At 39.1% G+C, this 27,361-nt stretch overlaps 1 protein-coding gene across 10 annotated transcripts in view; it reads right to left on the bottom strand.

Moving 5' to 3' along the window:
* Positions 1-27,361, bottom strand: part of PRDM2 (PR/SET domain 2) — a 127,741-nt gene that overhangs the window by 23,280 nt on the left and 77,100 nt on the right. For 8 of the 10 annotated variants that reach the window (XR_006276390.1, XR_006276389.1, XR_006276392.1 and 5 more), the window contains 2 exons: positions 11,005-11,109; positions 4,854-9,327 (listed from right to left, as the gene is read on the bottom strand). Coding sequence is in view for 1 of the 10 variants with exons in the window: in XM_043500041.1 (XP_043355976.1) it covers positions 2,615-2,627; positions 4,854-9,327; positions 11,005-11,109 (4,592 nt within the window). In the remaining 9 variants the exon portion in view is untranslated. Of the gene's footprint in view, positions 1-1,012; positions 2,628-4,853; positions 9,328-11,004; positions 11,110-17,096; positions 17,156-27,361 lie in introns of those variants that run through there. The other 2 variants (XR_006276395.1, XM_043500041.1) reach the window with 2 other exon arrangements.

Below are 27,361 nucleotides of genomic sequence, written 5' to 3' on the forward strand. Positions count from 1 at the left end.
CTGGACTGAACTTTAGCACAGATTGGCCCTGCTTTCCTTACAATTTTTAAATGGCTAAAAGATTTGAATACTACTAGAGGGAGCAGCCTGAATATTTTAAACATGTTAAAAAGGTGAAGTGTTTCAGAGGGTTTTCTGCAGAACTATGCCATTTGCTCGTAACTGGCACCCCTGGTATGGGTAGCACAATGCCTACAAAATAAATACTTGTAATGTGGTATTTACTTCCATACCAGGAAGTAAACATGGAATTATCCGAGAATCTCATGCAAATAAATAAAGGTATTTATTTGAATAGGCAGTCATGTAATAGACTTCAGTTTTGGATATTTTCTATTATTCAATGGCAAGTCCGTGTACCCAGTGAAAGGAATCATGGAAGAATATCACATGGTATCTTGTTCTATGTTTTCATGTACTGTAAAACATTAACTTGTTCCTGCAGTGTTAATGATGGATATTCTAAAATGTCTGTGAATAAAGATTAACTTAATACAGTTACAGTCTGAACCACGATAAACTAAACTAAGTGTCATGCTAATGTGGGCAGGTCTTAAGTTGGTAAATTGTAACAGCTATGCTATTGGAAGATTTCAGCTTGGATATCAGGCATGTCATAACTCCTCCTTGCTTTGGAATGCAACATTCTAAAAATCCAAATTGTTCAATAAACCTAAAAATTTATTTTTGTGATAAAGAATTTCAGAAATTAGGAATACAATCAGGGCATAAACTTTGAATTACTGTGTACATGGAATATTTATTTCCCTCTTACAAAAAAATATCTAAAGATCACTGAGTATTACGCAAGTCTAATGCCCTTGCATTTGTAGTGGTATTATTTCAAGGTATTAATTTTACCCAAAACAACAAGAAAACCCCCTGAAGGATTTATGTGTATTTGCTTTGCTGAGCTCTATGTTATTATATAAAGGATGCAAGCTTACTTAATTCCTTCTAGATGTTTTTCTCATAGTCCACATTTAGGTACAAAAAGCAAGTTTTTCACAAGTTTTTAAAAAGTTTACTTTATTGGTTACAGTTATATAAAATGTACCACGGTAGTCCCATCTAGCTGGTCATTAAGTGCTTGCAACAGCAGAGAGATCTTATACATCTGAGAGATATCCAAGGTTTATTTCATGCTGGAGGAAAAACAAAACCAAACCACTCTTCTTCATTTGCTTGCCTGCACTTTAAATATATCCAACAAGGCTAAAATGTTTAAAAGCAAGGACAACCCCATTTGTATGTCAAATTGTAATTTTTAATGTTTTCATTAGAATAGTCTTTATATCACTCTCCAACAAAAGAAAATATAACTAACAGCAAACTTTAATACAGGCACACTCTCCAGATTAACAACCCAAAACAAAAACAAAAAAGAAATTAATGTAAAATGCAAATCACATATAATACAATTGAAGTGTCCAAAACAATTTAAATAATTTTAAATATTTTATTTTTTTTAAACTTGCTACAAATGCTTTATACAATATTTCAACATAAAGTCCCCATAACAGAAATGTAACAAAATGGGAATGATAGTGAAAGTGAAAGTGGCACAAATTCACCAAACAAGTATTAAACTACAAATTTTAAGAGGTAGATTACTTGTTAAGTCAAGGGGGGAGGGGAAAGGAGGGGGAAAGGGAAGAGGGAGGGTGCATAATGAAACTAGCTGCTTTCTGTCAACTGAGTCATTAATCCGGCAGGGTGTATAAATGCACGAGAAATGATATTTCCATGAAAAGCTCTTTATGAGCAGTAGGTCAATTTGTTGCTTTTAAGTTATTAGATAATGAGGCGTCAGACCTTTTACAGTAATTTTATTATACATTTATCTTTCAAAATATACACCTACACAGCCCCGTTTCTGGCCTGTTTATTAATAAAATAGTACATGGTATCCAATTATATGGAATTCAGAAATTGGTGCCAGTATTTCATTTCTATAGGAAGAAAGTTTTATTTGCATGTATAAATAGGAGATTGGGAATTTCATAAAATGTCCAAACCTGGTTTTTCCCACATGTATGCAGGGCATCTAAAAAAGACTTAAAAACAAAAACAAAAAACAAAAAAGTGGGGGTGGAAGGAGAAAATGAGGAAATTCTGTCCTCTCTACTAGTTAATTTAAAAGAAAAGCTTCAGGAGACTCAATACATGACAAAAATACTTTGAGTGCAGCAACATTTGTTGTCCCTGACTCTACAATGAACTATTGATAAAACAAGAACCTGCTTTGCAAAGTTTAAGCTGAAATGTCTTTTTGCATGCCATTCATCAAGATATGGGCAAACCCAGAAATCTGAGCTATCAGTTCAGTGGTAGCAGATCCTGTTCAGTTTAGCCCATATTGTTTCCTTCTTTTATTTATTAATAGTACCCTTCTCTTTGCATCTAAAACATCCTGTAGCCCAGCATATGTATCAGGCACCAATGAAGAAAACATATGCCTGACACTAAACATCAGAGCAAGAAGCCTGCAGGCAATCAGCTGCATTTTATGATTGTGAGTCAGTTTCAGCTGGTTTCGCAAGCTTGGTGGATTTCACATCCATTGTCGTAGTGCTTATCCTAAATTGAGCATTTAGGGAATTTTGTATTGTTTTTACAGGAGATTCCTAGAAAATAAGAAACAAAAACTGAAGATAAATGACAAAAATAATAGTATAAGCTGTTTATGAACTGAATATGCTTCCAAAGAAAAACACAAACCAAAGTGTGAGAAGTAGACTTGAAGACAAACAATTGCTTAGTGGAGCAGATGGTTTTGAAAAATACTTAATTAAGATTTCCTGGAAAAAACAAATGTTTGCGTGCAGAACAGAATCAAAGTTTGCTGCCTAATGCCTGGAGTGTATGGTATCAATTAATGTATTAGGGCAAGAAACCCTTAATTCTTGACATAAATATCATGGATAAAGCAGGCAAATAAAATCCAGGTTTATGAATTTAAATGGCATATTCCTAAAACAAAACAGCAAACTTCCTTTTTAGTTGAACTATCCTTAAGACCAGCCAACAATGCGAGCTGCAATGGGAAACGTATAATACTTGAGACAGAATGTCAAAGCTGTCTCTATGTAAATCCTTATTTATGCCATGAACACTCTGAAACAACTTCTGTGCGTGCGAAGGATCACTTTTTTTTCAATGTACATTATTAAATAGCTAATCAGGATATACATCTCTGGCTCCAAATTCTACTGATTTCCAGTATAATGTCTCATGGAAAATCCTTGGTTACTAACAACAGTTTTACAGACAGCTCTGCAAGACAGCAACTGATTTTGAGGCAAGTACTGTAATACGGAGACATTGATGTTGTGAGATAATTAGGGCTAGCTGGTTTCTCTTGCTCTTTGAAGACATTCTTCTGTATTACTGGCTGACAAAAATTCAAAACCTTTTTTCTGCTTCTCTTTCTTGTGTGTGTGTATTGATTTTATTTGTTTATAGTTCAAAGTAACTGGAGTCTATTTCCCCTTTAGCCCACTGGAATAATTCACCTGTGTTGAAACCTGTACTTTTAGACAAAGTATTTCCTCCGAAGGATCATTAAAAATGAAAGGCCTGCATTATTGTTTAATCACAAGCACTGTACTGCAACCAGAACAACAAAACAACAACAACAGACAGCTCTCTCCCCTATATGAGTTTTGAAACAGTTAATTTAGGAAGAAAAAAATATAAGATCAGGCAGTTAAATCTGTCCATCACATCTGATGTTTACTATAATCACTCAAGGAGGGAAGTACTGCTAAAAGAACTGAAGTATTGAGCAGTAAAACTCAGTGGCCTTGAGGTTGTAAATATGCCACCACATTATCCATTCCAGGATGGAAGGGGCTCAACAGCATTAAAGGATAGGAGATCTCCCAAACTATGGACATCCCTAGACACACAGGAATTCCCAATTATCTCAGAAGCACCTATACAGAGGGCTAGACCCTTGTGCAATATGCCTAGGACCTATGTTCCCAATATGCCTGGGAGTCCCTAAGTCAACACATTGACCTTGAATCCCTGTCAACACCCACATCACAACTCCTTTGGAGAGACTGAGAGATTTGGACCAGGAAGCCGTAAGAATTTCCACCCAGGATTTCTCCGCTGGTTTGCTGGCAGAAAATGCTGTGTAGAGTTGGGAAGCCCGAGTTAGCCATTCCCCCAAAAATCTTCTGAGAGGTTTCAGCTATGCTTTGTGGAGGATAAGGGAGATAATGCTTCTGCTCAGGCTCAACTTGCTGACAAATTTTGGGCCTGATGAGACGGTTTTCCATTCTTATTGGTAGCTAAAAGTGGAGTAGAGCATTTTGCCCTTAATTATATACTGGGGCAAGTAGTTAACAGATTTTGACCAATAATTATATTGTTATCTCTGTATTTATTTTTTCATTATATTCTTGTATTGTTCTGTTATGAAGGCAATACTTAAACAATAGCTGATCCAAAATATTTAGGTAAATAGCTGAGGAATTCAGTCATGATTCTGAATATACAGAACCACTATGTATTAAATCAATGATTACTGTGTTTGACTGCACATTATATGCTGTAGCAAGGTCATGTTATCCAATGACATACAAATTTTGTTAAATATGTTTGCCAGGCTTTCCAATTCGGTTTGCTCCATCTCTCTGTGGATATTTCATGACGTGATTTGACAAAATACTGAGATAATGAAGTATGTGCAATGTAGCTCAGCAGGACTGAGCAACAGATCCTGCTGTAAAGCTCAACTTTCTGTACCTTAAATTTGAGAAAAATTCTAAAAAGACCAGGGAACTGGAAAGCCCATATGCAACGTGTTGCTGTTTTAGTCAAACTTGAAGGTAAAAGCTTACCTGAAGTCTTTTAGTTCTTGTTTTGTACTGCTCTCTTCTCTCTTGTTTTCTATTGTGTCTGCATTAGCTGCCTGCTGTAAGCTCCGAGTGATAGGTCCTCCAACCCTCTCTCTAGATTTTACACTGAACCTATCTGCCTTTTTCTTGTTTGCCACGGCAGACTTACTTGGCAAAACAGCTTTATTCCTTTGTATTCTGACATGCAGTTTCCGGGATGTTTTGCTTGAGATTCCAGAATTATTCTTGGCCACCACTTTAGTTTTTTTCCCCTCGATGTAAGTCATTTTGGCCACTCTTACAGGGCTGGAGTTCCTTAACACTGAAGAGGGACTTGGCTTTTTGGATCTAATTGGAGGTATAAATTTTACGTTTTGCTTTGATTTGAAGGATGCAGTAGGCAGCTGAATCTGCACAGGTCCTGAGGTTCGTGCTCTCGTCTTGCCCAAGTGAGCCTGCATACTCTGCATTTTGATCTCCGCATCTGCCGTTCGTCTGCGCTGGCTATTGCCTTTATCGCCACTTGCGGATGATGAAAAGCTCCCACTTTTTTTGGATGCATTTTTTTTAGAGGAAGGGGAGATGGGTTTTTTGGGACAGCTGTAAGATGCATGTTTGTTCAAACTTCCAATGTAAGTGAATTCTCTATTACAGTAGGGGCAGATGTGAGAGTCTGACTCCGATACACTATTTTTCAAGTCTGCCTTCTGCTGTGCAGATTTCTTTTTTTGCAAGATGGCTTTCTGGACAAGCTGATTTTTCTTCTTCAATGCACTTAGTTTTAGCTTATTAGAAGACATTTTACTAATCTCAACATTGAAATTAAGTCTTTTAGGTTGTCCCATTCGTCTGAAGGCATTTTTTCCAGTGCCAGCTATAATGACCATGCCATTTTTAGGCTGCACAGTCTGCTTCAGTGGTACTGGATTTTTTTTGGGCGTGTATCTCTTTTTGTCACTGGCAGAGGCACATGCCAAGATGTGTTTGTGTAATTCAGGCATGTTATCAACGCTTTTCCCACATTTTGTACAACGAATGGCAGTAGTAAAGGTCTGTGGAATATTATGGGTAGTGAAATTTGTAGCAGTGGCTCCAATACCCATAGGATTTCGGTGGTGATACTGAAATGGAGGTGGTTTAAAGCTCGGATAGTGTTGATTGAGGCCCAAACGAACATCTGGATCTTTTGACTTTACTCCAGAAGCCATTATTTTTATGGTAGTATAAAGCTCTTCAGAGGAGTCATTTAGATCCTCCTCCTCCTCCTCCTCTTCTTTTGAGGGTTCTAAGGAAACTTCTGGTAGGCTTTGCATATGTTCTACATTTGCCTTACTGGGATCTGTAAAATTCTGGGGTCTTAGAGTCCCACTTTCAAACTCATGATGTGTGCATTCTTTGTCTGGATGGAGATCTCGCTGATGTTGTTGCAAATTGCACAAAAAGGCAAATTCCTTTTTACAGACTGAGCATACAAAGATATTTCCTACTCCATGAAGCAAAAAGCGATGTTCTGACAAGTCAGTTTTTTCTCTAAATAGCTGTACGCAGAATTCACATTTGAAGGGCCATTCTTCAGCATGAACAGATAAATGCTTAGTTAGGTCTTTAATAGAAAGAAAAGGCGATTCACAGACATTGCACACAAAGCTTTTATTGAACGTTTCCTGAACTACATCTGCTTCACTTGAAGTCTCTGGATCGTCTCTTGGCTTCAGGTGCTCACTTTCCATTTCCTCCTGTTTAAAAGCTATTATGGGGAGAGTACTTTCCAGATTATCAGCAGGGGAAACAACTGAAGAAACTACTGAAAGAGGAGGAGGAGAAGGAGATGAGGATGAGGAAGAGGAAGAGGAACAGGAGGACGACGATGAAGAAGAGGAGAAAGAAGAGGAAGATGAGGACGACGACGACGAGGAGGAGGAGGAAGAGGAGGAGGAGGAGGAGAGGTTTGGAGGACCAGGTGAAGCAGTAGTAAAAAGTTCAACAGAAGGAACAGGGGATGGAGAAGGAGATACTGTAGGTGAAAGGATTGGAAGTGGGGACTGTGTAGCAGTGTTACAGAGTGGTGATGGGCACAAAGGAGTGGGAGTGACACTGGCAGAGGCATCTGGAAGTGGTAAAGGAATAGTAGGAAGGAGTGGGGGGGGTGGCATAGCAAGTGTTAACAGAGGAGGACAGGGTGGTGGGGAGGAAGGATTTGTTGGCGTTAGAAGAGGGGGCAACTGACATGAGGAGGATACAGCAGATGTTTGAGGCAAAGGGGAAGCAGAGGAACTATGAGAAGGGGACTCAACAGTAGGTGCTGACAGACCACGATCAACATCAGTTTCTGGCTGGGGTACTGCTGATTTACATGGACTTGGGCTTCTATTCAAAGTCAAATCTGGTGTGCTTTCAGTAGCTTCATCCGTTCCGTTATATTCATTCAGCAGAACTTTTTGTAACATGCATGTGGTTGGTTTCTTCTTTTTAATACCACTACACGTTGGCTGCACTGAATTATTTTCTTTGTATTCCTTAACTTCAGTGTCGCTATATGGCTTCTTATTCACACTTAGATCCAACACTAATTCCCAAGGAACCTGAGTCTTGCTTTTGACATCAGACCTTTGTTTTACACCACTAGATAAATCCAATGGCTGCTGGTTGCACACACTACCAAAAGTTGGAGGAGTTGTCCATTCCTTAGATATTTTATAGTCTTCAAAGCACAGAGGACTCATAGTCTGTCTTTCCTCCCTCCCACATAAGCTCCATGCAGGTGAGTTGCTGTGACTTTCTAATTTTGGCATCTTTGAACCTAGAACTGTATCATTCCACATGGTTTTTCCATCACCTTGTTTGCTGAAGTCTCGAAGTGCTGGACTGTGCTGTGGAGAACTAGGAGGAGAGCTGGTTCTCCTTTTAAACCTACTAGATACTGAAGGCAAAATGGGTGAAGATGTAGCAGAAGGACCTAATTTAGGGATTTCAGTTGCTGCTGCTGATGGAGTTATCTTATTACTATCTTGTGTCTGAAGAAGTTGTTTTAACTTGGACGACAAATAAACACTTTTTTCTTTATGAAAAGATAAGCTCTCAGCTGTTGAAATGCTAAGAGGAAGATTTAATGAACACGAAGGAGTTACAGGTTCTGGATCTATTTCAGTTTTTATTTTAGGTAAAAGAGGAGGGCTGGCAGTTCTCCTCTTTTTGGATTCATTGCTTCCACCGCTAGAAGGCTCCTTAGGAAGATCAGTCGTGTGTGTTTGTGTAGACTTTAAATTTTGAGAAATTTCCACTGTGACTGGACTAAGTAAACAATTTATTCCATACAGGTCTGCAGAATTGGATTCCATCTCAATCACATCACAATTGCTAGTGCTACTGTTGGACTGAATTTTACCATCAATATAGTAATTTAAATTTTCTGAGATATTGCTAGAAATATCCATAATATATATGTCATCTGCTTCACCATCCTCTTCTAATTCTGTACTTGCTATATACACGTTCTGGGCTGGTTGGGCCTGCTCGGTTTGAAGTTGCGGTTCTTCAAGAATGAATCCTTTTCTCCTGACACCTTTGGGAATAAGATGACGCTCATGAACCCTACGCTGGTGCCTACGCATGTTAGTATGAGTTCCAAAAACCTTTTTACAATATTTGCAAGGATGCAATTCTTTGGGTTCCTTGTTCTCCTCAACAAAGGTAGAATTTGACATTTCTTGGGAGACCTTCTCAGAATCCAAGACTGTGAAGTCTTGCACAAGTTTGCAAACGTTGACTTCATCTTTAAGACCATCATCTGCAAATGTCTGTCCATCAGCAACATCATCAGACTGCGGGGCCGAAGTTAGTGTTAAGAATGGTTTCCTTTTTGGCCCTGCTTCATGACGCCGTTCATGCCTTCGCCGGTTAATTTGAGTGCCAAAGGCTTTCCCACAGTATCGGCATTTGAAAGCATGATTGACACTAGATATATGAATATGCATGTGGCGTTCAAGTCCTTGCTTTGTTGTAAACTTCCTCTCACAATGCTGACAGGGAAACATAAATGTTTCCGGGAGGTCACCATTAGATACATCTTTTGCTTGAGGAATTTTTAGAACAGGTGTTTTCTTCGGGGAGTTCTCTGGAGATTCTTCCGATATGCTTTTTTGTTCCTCCATAGAGTCTAGCTTTTCTTCACACACAGCTGTAGGCTCTTTTCCAGGACTTTCTTCAGGTAAATTAGCATCTTCCACCTCCTCTTCATCTTCCTCTTCCTCCTCCTCCTCCTCCTCCTCTTCTTCCTCCTCCTCCTCCTCCTCCAAATCATCTGATCCACAACTTATTGCTCCTGGTTTGTCTTCAGGCATTGTTCGTGGCTCACTGGTAGGACTTGGGATCATTAGTTTTGGAAGAACATCTTGATTTACCATCTCCTGAATCACAGCTGTTTGTTCCAGTGACAGCACAGCAGAAACAGATGGCTTTTCATCTTCCTCTTTATAGTCTAAGAAAGAAAGAAAAGGAGGAAGAGAAAGAAAAGCATTAGTGAATTTAGCAAATTGTCCACAATATTATAATCCCTTTCATGTCCCGTGCCCCCCGCCAATATGCTCAATATTTATGAGTACTAGAATGCTACTGTTTCCTATTGTTAAGATGCAGTGTTTAGAACAAAAAACTGTATTCATATTTTCCTGTTTACATTTTTTTGACCAACATGTAGAATACACTGAGAAACTGAGAATTACTGCTAACATTGTGGCCAGCTAAGCCTCTTCCAAGAAAGAGAGCATTTCATTTCACGGTGTATTTCTGGATATTAAAACAAAAAACATCAGATGAAATTAATTGACTTTTGTCACCATTTTTAAACTTGGGGAAACAAGACCTTAAATTTGAACTCTGCCTGGACACACATCTAAGTCGTCAGCCAAACAAGTTTTAGAATTTGGCTGAAAACTAAAATTACTTTAAATTTTGTTTATAATACACCAGTCTGGGTTTGTTTGGTGTTTTTAAAACACATTGTAAAACACATTATTCAATCCAATTTGTTATTTTCCATTCCCTAAATTCTGTTTCCTGAGTAGCTGTAGAATCCCCACAGGCACATCCCACCCTCTTCTGAATCAGATACACTAGGAGCATCATTTGCTGCTGTAAACTGGCTCTGAAGGTACCTTTGTGTGCCAGTTTCATCTACCTGCCTTCAGACATCATCAATACCTCCTGATGAAGGGAATGCAGCTATCCTGCTGATAACGTGCACCAGCAGAGTACATCAGCAGAGCAGCTATGCAGTTAAGGCAAAAATTCCTCTCCTGCCTCCTTTATATGTCTAGCTTGGGAATGCTGAGGTGGGCGGGGGGAGGGGAGGTGTCAGATTCCCAGGATTACTAGTTTTCAGTGGGTTGGTCAGAGGGTAGTTGGAGGAAAAGATCTTGAATGAAGCCGATAGTTACATGCTGCCCTTACCTCCTTCAATTATATCTCCCACTGGTCCAACAACAAAGCCAGGGAAGACAGACTTTACATTCCTGATATTTCTAAACCAAAAAAAACAATCAGGAAAAAAAAAATCTTAAAAAGATCTTTCAGGCCTTTAAAATACATATCACAATGTGAAAAAGGGCAGAAACCAATTTTCAAAAATATGCTCTGCAGGTCACCTTTAAGATAGACTGCATCAATTGTTGTGAGAGAATTTTTAGAGGTGGTATTTTATTCTGTTTGCATTATACTGCACTTTGTTTTATTCTGTTGTATAGCAATCCAAATGGCTGGGCAAAAGGCTAGGGCAGCCAGTGGCTATATAATAAAATTATTATACCATGATTCCCAAAGTCATTTGGTACTACATCTTGATCCTATTTCTAAGTTTCAGAAGACAAATTTTAAATAAGGACTACTTTATTATGTTCCATCTGAGGGTTTGGGATTTTATGTTTAAATTCTGTACTAAGCTAACTCTTCTGCACTGTATAAAGTGTGAACAAATGACATACTTCTCTGAATGTACAACTAGTAACTTCAAGTTATTTAGCACAACAAGACAGCTGGGCACACAGTTTAAACATTTTCATAGTGCTGCTGGTTTTAGTATATAATGCTATATATATCCTCCTTTAATTCAATACGATACCTAAAGAAATTCATATGAGATAACTGAAAAAAATCTTACCTTCTTTAGACTCCCTCATATCTGTGGAAGTAAAATCCAAATCAGTCTTTCTCCGCTTTGTATCTATTGCCTTCCTTCCCTTGTTTTTACACTCCTTTTTCTTCCCTGAAAAATAATACAAAAAATTTGTCTATTGCTGCTCAGCAATTTTTAAAAAAAAATTTGAGTGACAAAATTCAAAACCCAGCTTTAGAAAAACTGCACATTTTTGAATAATTACTGCATTTTCCTGAGGAACATAAATGGCAAATCCTCAATTTTTTTAAAAGGATAGCAACATTCAAAGGATACATTAAGTGCATGCAAAAAGATTGCTCAAGGGCAAAGCATAGAACAAAGGAAAAGAAGGTGACTTGCAAGAAATTAACAGTTTAGCAAATTGAATTTTGATACCTGTTTCATCACTATAACTGATAAAGCAGTAAGCCTACAAATGCCTAGAGGAAAAATAAATGATCAGTACAAGGTAAGATGAGTTTGTCAGAAACAAAAACATGCTGAACTAGTTTTCTTTCACTGATGGCACAAAGAGGATAAAGGAAATGCAGTGTAACTCAACTAACTCATCAGACAGTTATCTGACATCTTCATAGGTATATTAGACAAACAAGACTTCTATAAGGATGATATTACACATTAATGGTATCTTAGACAATTTTATGAGACAAGGTGGGTGAGGTAATATCTTTTATTGGACCAACTTCTGTTGGTGAAAGAGAAACTTTCGAGCTCACACAAAGCTCTTCTTCAGGTTTCTCTCTCACCAACAGAAGTTGGTCCAATAAAAGGTATTGCCTCACCCACCTTGTCTCTCTAATATCATGGGACCAACATGGTTACAATGCCACTGCACTCATTAATGCTTAGTGTCAATTTGGGAAGTGCTGTCAACTGGTATTCAACATGGGTTCCATGTACTTCTGTTTTCAGAGTAGTAGCCGTGTTAGTCTGTATTCGCAAAAAAGAAAAGGAGTACTTGTGGCACCTTAGAGACTAACAAATTTATTTGAGCATAAGCTTTCGTGAGCTACAGCTCACTTCATCGGATAGGTTTTCAAAATAATTCTACATCTCTTTTCAGCCATGACTTGGAAGAGGGTGATACAAAAAGCAGAGGAATCAAATATTCCAAAAGAAAATATTAAAACACAGTATGATTTTTACAAACTGGAGAAAGATGAAATTCAATAAAGGTAACTATAAAGTGGTTTACATAAAAAGAGTAATCAAATATAAAATTGGGTAATAGTTGTTAGTGAGCAGAATTTCAGAAAAATAGGGATGATGAACATAATATACATGAATAATGCAATGCTGACACAAAACCAGAAAATACTAAAGGAACACTACAAGAAAGCAAGTCAGGTAGCTAGTTTGCTCTATCAGACTTTGGTTAGGCCTCACTTGGGAATGCTGCATGTAACCTTTGGGCAGCACATTCTGATACACTTGACAAAGTTAAGAGAATAGGAAAAAAAGGGAATGGTTTAGAAAATAAGACCTATCATGAAAGCTTAAGAACCAGACATGCTTACTACAGATGAAAGGACAGACAGTTCTCTTCCCGAGAAATAGCTAATGTGAGACAGAAAAGAATACAGAAAAATTCTCCATCCAAGAAGCTGTAGCAAGAAAAAAAATGTAGGTCAAATATAACTTTGTAACTATAGCCAATATGTTGCTCTCCATTTGTGTGTACACTATCTGCAAAGGGAGGCCTTGGGGGGGGGAGAAGGCCCAAATATGGAATTATCAGAAGACTTAGCCAATGATTTGAAAGATGCACAGAAACTTCATTTACAAAATTGGCTTTGAGGGTATACTCTCCAGAGTTTTCCTCCTGCTCCTATATATGGTCTCTCTTCATCCAATTCTATGATATTCAAAGGGTAAGGGATAGGCTCTCACAGGTGTATGTAGGGTGGAAAAGTGTTTATTTTCATCTTCATTCTGGGTAAACTTTCCATCCTTGAAAAATCTCATACTTCTGATACATTGATGTATGCTACATATTTCCCTTGCAGCTAATGGCTTGTCTACACATGGAGTTATTCAGTTATTCAAAAGTGGATTAAGTGAAACAGGAACAAAGAACTCTTATTCCAAAATAAGATGGTCAACATATGGAGTTATTCAGGACTAGCTACGGTACTTTAAATGCACACTCTACCTTAATCTGAATTAACTTTCAACTGTGTACAAGCCATAAAAACAGACATCTCTTTCAAAATGTACACCTCTGCCTGGCCAACTGCTAGAATGGTACCGCTACAAGAGAAGTAATACATCCTCTGCCAGGCTATCACAGGGTTTAAACTATACTATAACAGGGTTTAAACGAGAACTGGATAAATTCATGGAGGTTAAGTCCATTAATGACTATTAGGATGGGTAAGGAATGGTGTCCCCAGCCCAGAGGTGAAAGTAAGCCGGTACACGCCCCGGTACGGCGTACCAGCAAGAGCCAGTGTGCCACACCGAGATGGATCGGCTTCCCCAGGCGCAATTTAAAGAGCCTGCAGCTCCCAGCAGCAGCTGGAGCCCCTGGCCCTTTAAACTGCTGCCAGAGCCCCGCTGCTGGAGCCCTGGGGTAGCGGCCATGGGGCTTGGCGGCGGTTTAAAGGGCCCTGGGCGGTAGCGGCGGCCGAGCCCTGGGCCCTTTAAATCGTCCCCGGAGCCCCACCGCCGCTTCCCCAGGGCTCCAGAGACGATTTAAAGGGCCCAGGGCTCCAGCCGCCGCTACCGCCCAGGGCCCTTTAAACTGCCGCCAGATCCCCCGGCTGCTGCTGTTACCCCGGGGAGGGGGAAGGAGGCACTTGCCAATACAGGGTGGGCTGGGGCTGGCTCTGACCTCCTCCAGCCTCACCCCTTCCGGGGGCCAGAGCCAGCCCCATACCAGTAAGTCCCTAGACTTACTTTCACCCCTGTCCTAGCCTGTTTGTGTCAGAGGGTGGAGATAGATGGCAGGAGAGAGATCACTTATGTTCTTATGCCTCTCAGACACAAAACTTTCTAATGCAGGACCTTCCGACCAGAGATGTGAAATGTATTCTGGAATCCATGTCTCTCACTTAGAGGCACACTCTCCTACCCAAGAAGCCATTGGACTTGCCTCATATGAACCATTTTGAACTTAAATCTGAGATTATTCCTTTACTCTTAGAAGTATTTTGCACGTCTTTTGCTGAAAGTTTTTCCTCTCTATTCCTACTGAAACTTTCTAACCTTCCTACAGAAATGTTTAAAGATCTTTAATGTTTAAAGTTTTATTTGGACACCATTGATGTATGAACTAATTTTGTATTTTCTCCCTCTTCTTTGATGAACTTAGGTTTAATTAATTGTCCAGCGTTCTTCATATAGCTTTATCAGTGTGTTTCTTTCCATTTTTCGTTATTTTCTTGTTTTTATATTTTTTTTTTACTTAACAGATTTTTTTCAGATCAAGAAATTACTATACATTACAATTTTTTTTTTTTTTTTTTTTGCCATCTCTGGATCATACATTACTATATGCAATGCCTTCTCTCAACTGAGCAGCTTTGTGCCTCATCTTATCCCCAAATACTATAATGTTTTGTCTCTAAGAACTTCCTGACTATCATACCTACCTGGAATTGTGTGATAGGGCATCATTATCAAGTGCTGGGAAAATGCAGCTGGAGACTAACGAGAAGTTTCAGCATGCTTTCTGATGCTCCGACTGACCATGAGTTTCTCTGTGCATCTTTACCTGCCAAGCTCCGCAATTCAATATTATATGCCATTAGTCAGAACCTCTGATAACCTTTGAAAGAAGAGGAGCCACAGCCATGATCTTTAATGCAATTCCCTATCTGTGCACAAAGGGCTTCAGAGCTGTGTGATGAAGTGGGACCGTTCTTAATGTTTTCTCTGAATATTGTAGGGGTGCCTCAGTTTCCCCTATGCAGTTCTTAAGTATCTAGGTGGTGGGATAAGGGTGTATGATCATTGCAGAGCCCTAGAGGGCAGGTGTGTGCAGGGGTCTGGACACAGAGAATGGCCAACACCCTGTTTCATGGCAACTGATGGCCTGGCCCTTCCCCCCTGCAAGGTGAGAGCTAAAGGGTTGAAGACAAAGAGATAAGGTGACCTCCTGGCCGGGGAAAGGGACAAAGCCCAGAGGAGGAGGGGCTGGAGGGTAAGCCAGTTTGGGGCTGGCTGGGGACGAGGACTGAAGTGCAGACGTGGTTGTCTGGCTCACTGCCCCCCAAAATGGACCCGGCTTAGGAGTCCTGTTCTCTGTACCTACAAGCTCTGGTTTAGACCGTGTTCCTGTCATCTAATTAACCTCTGTTTTACTGGCTGGCTGAGAGTCGCGTCTGACTGTGGAATTGGGGCGCAGGACCCTCTGGCTTCCCCAGGACCCCACCGGGGCAGACTCCCTGTGGGAAGTACACGGAGGGGCAGAAGATGCTGAATGCTCAGAGGTCAGACCCAGGAAGGTGAAAGCTGTGTGAGCTGTTTGCCCTGCAGACAGTCTGCTCATAGAAAGGAGACTTCACCAGAGTGCTGCCTGGCTTCGTAGGGAGCAGTTCCAGAGCATTGCCCGGGGACTCCGTGACAAGTTGTACACATCCAAATATTGGTGCTAACACACCTGTCATCCCTGCTGAAGCTTACAGCAAGTGTAATTGATGCAACTGCACCTCTGGGACCAAAAGTAAAACATAAAAATGGCTCAAACGTTCACTTCAACAGAGTCTAGAAACAATTGTACACACCAAGTGCCATTATGTATCCTTTGGACACTGCCTCTAATGAGCTTTGAAACAACGTATGGGTTGAAACCCAACAACAGAATTTTGAGAGCACAGACAAAATTCCACAGCTCCTCCTCTCACCTTCTGGTGAAGCGGGAGTTGGGGAGAAGAGGAAAATTGGGTCTCCTGGTCCATATGCCAAGACCTCTAGTGTTCTGAAGTAGTCTGACCACAGTCTCCTCTTCCATACACAGAGGGAAGCATTCCACTCGAACAAAGGAACGTGTTCAGGATCTGAAATCTCTAGGAGCCTCACCTTTGCATCAAATATGGTGGTGGCTGAGGACTATATTTTGCCTGCCCTACATGCTGTGGCAGCTGAAGCTACCGTAGATTAAAACTATTTCTAGAACAGAGTGGAACAGGTCACTGGCACTTTTAAACCTATAGTGCCACCTCTAATGTGACTGCTATAAAACCTTTGAAATGGAAACACAACTAACTCTTCACTTCTGATAAGCTGAGACATACATTGTGATAATTAAGAGGCTACGTAAATGATGTAGAAAACAATCACAACGGCTTTGCTTTTGTATTTTTTTTAAAACGATAGAGAATGCAAACTTTCCCAAGTTTCATCCATTTGTACAATACACTACCAAAAATATCATCCCCACTATGACCTGAAAAACAAAAGAAGAACAGTCTTCATAACTGAAGTTATTTACCTACAGCTAAAATTAATGTGTCACCTAGTTGCTTATGGGCTACTAAAAATTCCTCTCTCAATACCAAGATGAAAAGAAGTTAATTTCCAAGCCCCCTCTAGACAGCCTCCTGCTTTAAAAAAAACCCAAAAAACCCTAGTTGATATACTTAGAACATTTTTAAGTTCATGGCCTTTAAACAAGTAATTTGAAGAGAAGATTCATCTGGCACCTACTTGCCTTTACTCAGAATAGCCAACAAGCTGACTTGCATGTATATATAATTTTAGATTAGTCAGATCAATCTGCAAGGAGTAACGGAAGTATCTATTGCTTTTCAACAGGTTGGGGTTTGTTTGTTTGTTTTTTTAAACATACAGCAGTTAGCCACATCTTGCCTTTTTTCAGATTCTGGTCTGCTTATAAAAAAGTATTCAAGACAGACAACTCTCAAAAACCTGCATGTTTTATCCAACACATTTCCAAGCAAAAGCAATAACCACAACACTGATAAGAACTGATACCAATGATTAGCTAATGAATTGTTGCCCCTTAATTTTCTTGTACTTTAAGACTTCAAGGCCAGCAGAAGACCACAGAGGGGAAAAATACAGTATTGAACCTGGTGGAAGCCTGAGTATAAGTACACAGGTGCACTTACCATCAGGTTCCTGAAGGGTCCTACATGGCTGCTACTGCCAGCTGAATCCTCCACTTGGTCTAAACAAGAAAGATACAGGAATGAAACACAGGGAAAGTGAAATGGAAACAATGACTAAAGAATAAATGAAAGGTAGAACTAAATATATATGTATATGCATAAAAAGAATTGCAGAAGAAGGATGCAAAAGAAAACTGAATGAAAGAAACAGAGGGAGAACAGCTACACTGCCTACAATGACAAAGGTCAAAAGGGAAACGGCCACAATTTGCGCATTTTCATTTTCAGTGCAACATTGTGTTGATACCAATTGTGTTTCCATTCTCTCTCCTGCCACTCAGCCAGCATTCTATAGGCACACCCACCCTATTGCCGACTGCTTGCCCACCATTGCACTATCTGCATAGTGTTTGATATCTAACCACATAGGTACAAGAAATCCTACATTACTGACTTTGGGCCAGATCCTCAACTGATGTAAATCAATGCAGTTCCACTGATTTACATTAACTGAGGAGCTGTCCCTAAAAGCCTGCAACTCAATCTGTCGGATAAACTTCAACAGTGTTTAGCAAAAAAGTAGCACCCTCTCTATTTATCCCTAATGTAAAGGACTGGCAACATTTTGTAGCTCAGACGAGGACAACAGCTTCAAAACAATCTATAGTATTTATGCTGATGTGGACTTTGCTAATAACCAAAAGCTGCAGTAAATTAAATCCTCTGCTGATTGTGATTTTTAGAGAGATGGAAGAAGGCACGTATATGCCAGGAGGGGAGAAATCCATCTCCATCTTTTCCTAAAATTGGAGCTGCAGAAGATCAATAAGCATTACCAGCTTTGCCAAGGTGCTGCTGTCTCAAAGGGATACCCAACTAAAATAATAAGGCTTCAATGGGATGCAGAGTGTGCCATAATTCAATACGTGGATCTCATAGTTAATTCTTCTCTCTCAGACAGTGCTCTGATCATATACAAGTACAGAACACACTTCTCTACACCAAGAACCAGGGATAATGTTTAACAAAAATCACTGGTCACTGAAGATCAAAAATTCCCTCGAAGTCTAAAATCAACGTATCACATTGCAACTGGTTGTGGGTAGATACACACCTCTAGAAAAATATTCTACACATGTGTTGCTGCTGAAGCACACAACAGAGAATGGCTGCCGAAAAATCCTGGCTCCCCGAAAAAACAAGGGAGGAGCTACTTCATCTTAAAAGGAACCTCCAAGAGCAATAATGACTATGGCCAAAGGGCAAGAATTTGCATTTCAGTCCACATCCACTCTGGACTACACCATAACCACTACACTCAGTTCTCAATGCAAGGTATTTTTTCTTTGAGTAACAACAGAATGGGCAGAAGAGGACTGCTTATGTCCAGAATACAGTTGCACATTAACAATAATTTTGCAGTTATGTTTGCCTGCCTGGTTTTGGAGGAAACGCTGAATTACATCAATCTCCAGGCACCTGCAGCCATCTCACTTGTTGTATATTCTAGATATAAATGCAGTTTACACATATGGAAAGACCATGTCCAAAATAGAAGAGACATTGTTCCAAAAATGTTAAGTCCATGTTAGAAAAATACAAGAACAATTTAAAGTTCTGCATGACTTAAAATACTCTATTTGTAAATGTTATGTTTCAAACTTGGTATAACTAGGTAAGTCAGGGACAGCCAGCTCTTTTTTCACCCTGATTTACTTCCTTCTGAATTTGTCATCCTTCCCCATGCACATGAGGAGCAGCACAAAATACAGGTGAGAACATGCTACAGTGCTAACTTATGCATTTTTAAATGTGTGTGTGAACTGTAAGAAAAAGAGTTGCAAAGCACAACTCTGTCTAGAATAGAGCCCAATATTTTTAACAACTCAGGTTGACTGAATGGGTCAAAAATTAAAATGATAACATGCAGAAACATGCTAGCAGCAATGTGGCTCCTAGCACAGTTCTGCTCTGAATGTGGAAGGGCCTAAATAGCAGCAATGCTGCGGGATGGGAACAGATTTAGTGGCAAGAAAGAAAGCTAGAGAAAAAACAAAACAGATGACAAAATGCCAGTTAGTTAGTATAGATGTGAACACTTTAATATCGTTCCCATCAACATACATTTTCTTTCTGTTAACACTTTAAGAGTCTTGGCATTTGCTTTTTGAAATATCTTTATCATTACTCATATCTCACCCCATAAAGAAATCCTGTTTTCAAAGCCTTTGATTAGGATTATCACATCACCTGCTGAGACAGTAAAACCAAATCATAAACACTTTCTGACTGATAAGTCAGTACAAAGCCTGTATGTTAAAAGGGCTGCTTAAAGTCAGTAACACTGGAAAACTGCCGGAAATTTTTCACACTTTATGGAAATTTTGTATATGCTTTATTCCACATGCTGAGAGTGGATTTTTGTATAACCACGGGGATGACTGAAATCTGCTGAACCCTCTCCCTGCTCCCGCCACAAGATTCTGCAGATTAATACATGTAAAGCTTAGCAATAAAAGTGAACATAAAACGCAGCTGTACTTTTTTTTTTTTTAAGGCTATATGTGAAGCATTGCCAATCTATACATCCACCAACACTGCTGCACTGGAAAATATTTTTTTTTGATAACTTACACTACAATTCACATAAATGTAGCATCCAAGATCAAATATGGAATATTGCACCCACTTCCCAGTTCCGTAAAACAAACAAGTATTGAAAAGTTGTCCAGAGATTCCAGTAGTCTGATGGAGGGCAGGTGACCCCACTCCACCATTTTGCCGTGCAACAATTAGAGATCAGATGCCAATCGACCAGGCTTAAAATGAGATGCTACCTGGCAAATGCGGGGCAAACACTGGACAAAAGAAGAAACTAAAGGAAAATAATGACCAGGATAATAGGAATGGGAAAAAAATAATGCTCCTAGACAAAGCACGCAAGAAAAAAAAAATCAAAAGAAAAACTCTCAGAAATTCTGCCTCATCACAAAAACTTTTAAACATTTTAATATTATGACAAACTTTGAATATTTCTGACTTAACTGTACAAGCATTACAACAACATACCAAAGAAACTTTTACCCACGTCCAGCTAAGTTAATGTATGGAGATTTATTTAATTAGGGCAAGTTTCTTGAGAAGAGGAACCATTCTAAAGTATATTTTTGGAAGTTCGTGTATAAACTACAGACAAATTCTTCTACTCAGTTGGGTGTCTCTTATGAACTCAAAAGCTTCCACAATTGAAACTCAAGAGAAATACAGAAACTTGTTAAATACATTGCAGCGAATATTGCTGCACTGTTAGGGGAAAGGACTACTTAACCCAATAGGATTCAGCAGCTGACAGACTCTCAGACTCTTAGGGCCTATTTTCAATCAGCCTATAATGGCCTCCAATTTTGTACCCACCAAAAGACAGATATAAGCATGTGGCACATAACAGCTGAAAACTGGCAAACAAAAAATAAAAGAAATCCCCCAAAACTCTGGCATGACTGGTGTTTATTAAAATTACTACATTTATAAAACTGGAGACAAACCATTACTATGGAATTACACTAAAAATGCTAGTCTTGTTCCACAAACACGCAACTAGATAAATTACTACAAATGCCCATCACATATACTACAAATGCCCAAACACTACTGAGGGTAGAAGGTCTACAACAGAAACTTCTGCAAAGTATATACTGGCCAAAGCCCTAGCTTACATGCAATTATACCAGCATAAAAATGCTTTTGACCAGTAATAGCTTACTTGGCTCACTCAACTGGTATAAGTTCTATCAACAAAAGCACAGTTTTGCTGGTATAAGCTGAACCTCCACTAGGTATAGCTATAGCAACAAATCTTTCCTAGCACCAACAGCCCAAGTCCACTGCTAAGGATTGTGTGTCCACCTCCATTACTGCCTCCTAACTTAAGGAGGCATGTGGTTGCTTCTGTGTCCTGTTCCCTTCATAGGGCCACGCCAATGTGAGAGAATCATTCAAGGTAAAAATCTCAGATTTGTGTACTCACTCTGAAATCCAAATAACTTCTAAAAGGGCTGGACAAAATGCAGCCTTCTACCTTAGTGGTCTCAAAGCTGTAGATTAAGCGCACATTGGAAGTGAAGTTGCTGCAAAGTCAGTGAGTTGGAGACAGGTGTAAGGATTCTAGACACTATCATTGTTCATGTTCATATTCTCGCACTAAAAGGGCAAAATTCAGAGCTAGTCAACTCAGATGCAATGTCAAAGGAGTCGCACCCGATTAGACCAGGTATCAATTTAGTCAGCAGTGCTGTACGGAAGAAGCATTATTTATTAGACTTGTTTTATAAAGATAATGTCAAAGTAAATATAAAGGCAAATATAACATGTAAAATGCAATGGTAGATAGTACTACATTTAATACTTGTTTGTTATATATTGGAAAGTATATAGTGCCATTACATCTCTCAATATTGATAGATACGATGGTGTGGCATTGTCATGTACAAGTAGAAGAGCTGCACAGATCTTTTGCTGCAGTATCGTTATACTGTTATAGGGCCACACCAAGTCAGTGTAGATTTTATGCATTGATAGGTAAATAAGGTATTTGGTGCAGGTTGATTAAACCACTGCTGAGTTACAGGCAGGTGTCAGTATAAAAATATACTGGTATCTTTTATATATTTTACAATTTAGCTTAGAACTATGCTTGGGAGCTGCTCAAGCTTTTTGGTACAGAGCCTATTTTATATACACAGGTACACAGAAGAATGACTACAACGCCCTGACACATGGAGATCCTAATTCAGGTCGGGTGCAGAGTCCCTTCTCTGTAGGCTGGCAAGAGCCTCAAGAGCTGTAGGAACTATACCTGCCTTTGCCCAGTGACTGCCTCTAACAAATCTGTCAAGTGTTACTGAAGGGCTCCAAAGGGAGCTGTCCTCTATTAAAAAGAAAAGTCACTGAAGTGCAAGACCTGACAGTGGGAATTGTTGGGCCCAAAAACTTAAGATGCTGCACGTGTCAAAGTTTTACAGCCATTGAATTTGCTACTGAAGACACTAACATCTGAACAACACAAATACACAAGCACAATTGAGAGAAATCTCTTCTGCTACAATGGCAGTTTACCAACAAAAAAAGAATACACTTTCATTGATCAAAGGTTTTTTTTCCTTGTACCACAACTCATCTCTTTCCTCGCTACATACTTAAATACATTATACTTAAGGTTCTCAGGAGAGCGAAGAGGAGGAGGAAGAGGATAGGCATGCCAGATGTCAGAATAAGAAATAGAAGCTTCACAGTAATTGTATTGCTGCCAAATCTGGGAATTTAAAATTTCTTCCCCAGCCCACATGAAGCAAGCTTAATTACATACACACCAAGCACTAGCCTCACACACACATACCTCAGCATTTATTAATATCATACAATGAATGCCCATCAAAATTACAACTGTGATACTTAAGTTTATAACAATGAGAATTCTGTCTTTTCTTAGGAGGATACACCCAAAACATCTAAACACTGTATTTATTACACACACCGGAGGGCTGGCCCAGAGTATTCCACAAGTCATATTTTCCACGTGATGGCGCTACCTGAGGTATTCCCCAAAAGTCTTTTGCTACTGCAAAGCAACAACTGAATCATGTACAACAAGATGAGCCAATATAATTTTGCCTGTTAAGTACTATTTCTAAGAAATTAGTATTGGAATATGGGTAGGGAAAGGCTATATCCTCAGAGATTCTGTTTCTAACCTATATAAAAGATGAAATTAGTCAACTGCAAGTACTTATTACTGAAGCGTCCAAAAGCACGCTAGGAGTCTCACCAACCAAAAAACCGAAACATGTGCCCTGCGAAGACCTTACATCCTAACTATAATACCAGACATTCAAATTAGGGCAAACAAAAAATGGTTACAAATACACTGACTTATGTCTGTCATGCACACTACAAAGTTAGTAAGATATATAACAAAATATACTATTTAATCTACACTATTTCAAAAGATGTTATGTACTAGTCAATAAAAATAGGTCTTGCAAATATAGCAATTAGACTGTAGTACAATTACGAATGATCGATAAAATAGCTGCATAACAAAAGCTGCAATGCCATGGAAAGTGTGACAAAATTATGTGACTTATGGAAGTTTAAATTAGTTTTTATAGATACTCAAAACCTCTCTGGTGGACACTTTAATGGCACCATTAGGAAGCAACACTTCGCTATTTCATCTCACCACAAATTCCTGCAATTGTATATTATTAATCCCTATGGGACAAATGAAATTGTGACGCGTGTCATGAGATGATATCAAATGAGACAGTGACTTGCAACAGCACAAAGTAACATCATCATTATAAGAAGTTACACAAAATCCCTGAAAAACTGAGCTCAAAAGGACCACAGGGTCCTCTGAACAGAATGGTTTTATGCTGAAGAGCTATAAAAGATGGAAAGATGTCTACCTGCACAGTACTTTAATCATCAGGAAGAAGTGACATGGGAACATCCTGTGCCATTTCTCATGCACTTGCTGTATTATTTATTTGTACACCATCGCCATTCATGACAGGAAGACGAGTAGAAACAAATAAGCTGTTTGAGATAACGTACTCTCTACAATGCCAGGAGTTTAATTCAATTCACTAAATGTACACTTTGGCTTTACGGATGAATATATACAATTATAACATACACAAACTACTGTAGCTATTGAATACTTGGGACTTAGTTATCCATAATGATTTAAATGCTGCACAATGTTATGAATTATTGAAAATGGGTAAACACACACTTGTGGTTTAATTCCCTGCTTTATCACGTGTTTGCAAGACTCTGAGTAGAAAAGTTCAGACAGCTAGAACTGGACATCTATGTGGGTGGACCTGTCCTACCAGAACAGATGAGAGGAATGTCCCAGGAAACACAATCATGATTAAATCTGGATACAGTGAAAAAACAGAAGCAGCAGCTTTTGTTATAGCCAAGTCATTAAAACAAAAAATATTCACATGAAAATTGCACTGAAAAAGTTATTACACAATGAGAGAACTAAACAGAGGAAAAATAAATTGTGGGAGTAAGAGGAATACACAGGCATCAAGAAGAAAAGAGAACCAGCTATTACTAAAGGCTAACACTGTCTTTAGATTCTTAGTGGAAACAGCTGAAATTTGACAATGTTTCATAGTAAGTATGGTATCAGTTCTCAACTCAGTAGGAGGTTGTATGTACACAAAATAATAAAATTTAAACTTGGCAGCATGTTTACATCCTGATCTGAAGATATGCATTCTTTTTTGCAACAAAATAGCTTTCCCAGTTAAAAGAACAGGAAAAGAAATCTATGGAGTGTGGCCAAAATTTTCAAACAGGAGCTTAAATTTAAGTGGGGGGTTTTCGAAAGTGTCCCACTGAGGTCAATGTGACTTGTGGGCCTAAATCATGTCAGGGCATTGGAAAAGTCCCACTTTTGAAAACTTTGGCATCCGTCAAAACATTTTCCTTGGGAACTAAAGGTAACTTAAGGATATTGGCAGGAATCAAGTAGTTAGTTTCTTCTGCAGTTTACCTTTCAAAGATAACAGCATTTCTTTTGCCTGTGTACTAACACTGTTTTCTTCACACAGCAAGGGAAATTATACAAAAATTGCAAACTGGACCATGGTAACTGTTTCTTTTTTTTAAATCAAATACCACAGTATGGTACATGTTGATATTTTTAGCCATGCCATCTATCTATAGGAATTAAAACAAATGAATGTAAATAACTAAAACTTACGATTTTTACAGTCTTTATGAAAATAAAAAATTGCTTCCTACACGCATGTTGACACTTAGGAAATTAAAAGAGCAGCATGTATAACTTAAAATAAGCAAACAATCAGTATTATAGAATGCCAGAACGGTGGTAAAAATTTTCAGGTATTACAAGCAAAGTACCTCCCACTCTTGCTAATAACATGGCTTCCGACACTTACAGATAGATTCATAGATACTAAGGTCAGAAGGGACCATTCTGATCATCTAATCCGACCTCCTGCACAGCGCAGGCCACAGAATCTCACCCTCCCACTCCTATGAAAAACCTCACCTATGTCTGAGCTATTGAAGTCCTTAAATCATGGTTTAAAGACTTCAAGGAGCAGAGAAGCCTCAAGTCAACCATGCCCCATGCTACAGAGGAAGGCGAAAAACCTCCAGGGCCTCTCCAATCTGCCCTGGAGGAAAATTCCTTCCCAACCCCAAATATGGCGATCAGCTAAACCCTGAGCATATGGGCAAGATTCACCAGCCAGATACTACAGAAAATTCTTTCCTGGGTAACTCAGATCCAATCCATCTAATATCCCATCTCAGGGGATTAGTACTATTTACCCTGAATATTTAGAGATCAATTACTTACCAAAATCCCATTATCCCATCATACCATCTCCTCCATAAACTTATCGAGTAGAATCTTAAAACCAGATAGATCTTTTGCCCCCACTGCTTCCCCTTGGAAGGCTATTCCAAAACTTCACTCCTCTAATGGTTAAAAACCTTCGTCTGATTTCAAGTCTAAACTTCCTGGTGGCCAGTTTATACCCATTTGTTCTTGTGTCCACATTGGTGCTGAGCTGAAATAATTCCTCTCCCTCTCCTGTATTTATCCCTCTGATATATTTATAGAGAGCAATCATATCTCCCCTCAACCTTCTTTTACTTAGGCTAAACAAGCCAAGCTCCTTAAGTCTCCTTTCAGAAGACAAGTTTTCCATTCCTCGGATCATCCTAGTAGCCCATCTCTGTACCTGCTCCAGTTTGAATTCATCCTTTTTAAACATGGGAGACCAGAACTGCACACAGTATTCCAGGTGAGGTCTCACCAGTGCCTTGTATAACGGTACTAAAACCTCCTTATTCCTACTAGAAATGCCTCTCCTGATGCATCCCAAAACTGCATTAGCTTTTTTCACAGCCATATCACAGTGGCAGCTCATAGTCATCCTATGATCAACCAATTCTCCAAGGTCCTTCTCCTCTTCCGTTACTTCTAATTGATGCGTCCCCAACTTATAACTAAAATTCTTGTTATTAATCCCTAAATGCATAACCTTACACTTCTCACTATTAAATTTCATCCTATTACTATTACTCCAGTTTACAAGGTCATCCAGATCCTCCTGTATAATATCCCGATCCTTCTCCGAATTGGCAATACCTCCCAGCTTTGTATCATCTGCAAACTTTATTAGCACACTCCCACTTTTTGTGCCAAGGTCAGTAATAAAAAGATTAAATAAGATTGGTCCCAAAACCGATCCCTGAGGAACTCCACTGGTAACCTCCCTCCAACCTGACAGTTCGCCTTTCAGTAGGACCCATTGCAGTCTCCCCTTTAACCAATTCCTTATCCACCTTTTGATGTTCATATTGATCCCCACCTTCTCCAATTTAACTAATAATTCCCCATGTGGCACGGTATCAAATGCCTTACTGAAATCTAGGTAAATTAGATCCACTGCATTTCCTTTATCTAAAAAAATCTGTTACTTTTTCAAAAAAGGAGATTAGCTTGGTTTGGCATGATCTACTTTTTGTAAAACCATGTTGTATTTTGTCCCATTTACCATTGACTTCAATGTCCTTAACTAATTTCTCCTTCAAAATTTTTTCCAGGACCTTGCATACTACAGATGTCAAACTAACTGGCCTGTAGTTACCCGGATCACTTTTTTTTCCCTTTCTTAAAAATAGAAACTATATTAGCAATTCTCCAATCATTCGGTACTATTCCTGAGTTTACAGATTCATTAAAAATTCTTGCTAATGGGCTTGCAATTTCAGATGCCAATTCCTTTAACATTCTTGGATGAAGATTATCTGGGCCCCCCGATTTAGTCCGATTAAGCTGTTTCAGTTTCGCTTCTACCTCAGATATGGTAATATCTACCTCTATATCCTCATTCCCATTTGTCATGCTACCATTATCCCTAAGATCCTCTTTAGCCTATTAAAGACTGAGGCAAAGTATTTGTTTAGATATTGGGCCATGCCTAGATTATCTTTAACCTCCACTCCATCCTCAGTGTTTAGCGGCCCCACTTCTTCTTTCTTAGTTTTCTTCTTATTTATATGGCTATAGAACCTTTTACTATTGCTTTTAATTCCCTTTGCAAGGTCCAACTCTACTCGACTTTTAGCCTGTCTCACTTTATCCCTACATGTTCTGATCTCAATTAGGTAGCTTTCCTTGCTGATCTCTCCCATCTTCCACTCCC

The sequence above is a fragment of the Dermochelys coriacea genome, chromosome 18 (assembly GCF_009764565.3).
Source record: "Dermochelys coriacea isolate rDerCor1 chromosome 18, rDerCor1.pri.v4, whole genome shotgun sequence".
NCBI lineage: Eukaryota > Metazoa > Chordata > Testudines > Dermochelyidae > Dermochelys > Dermochelys coriacea.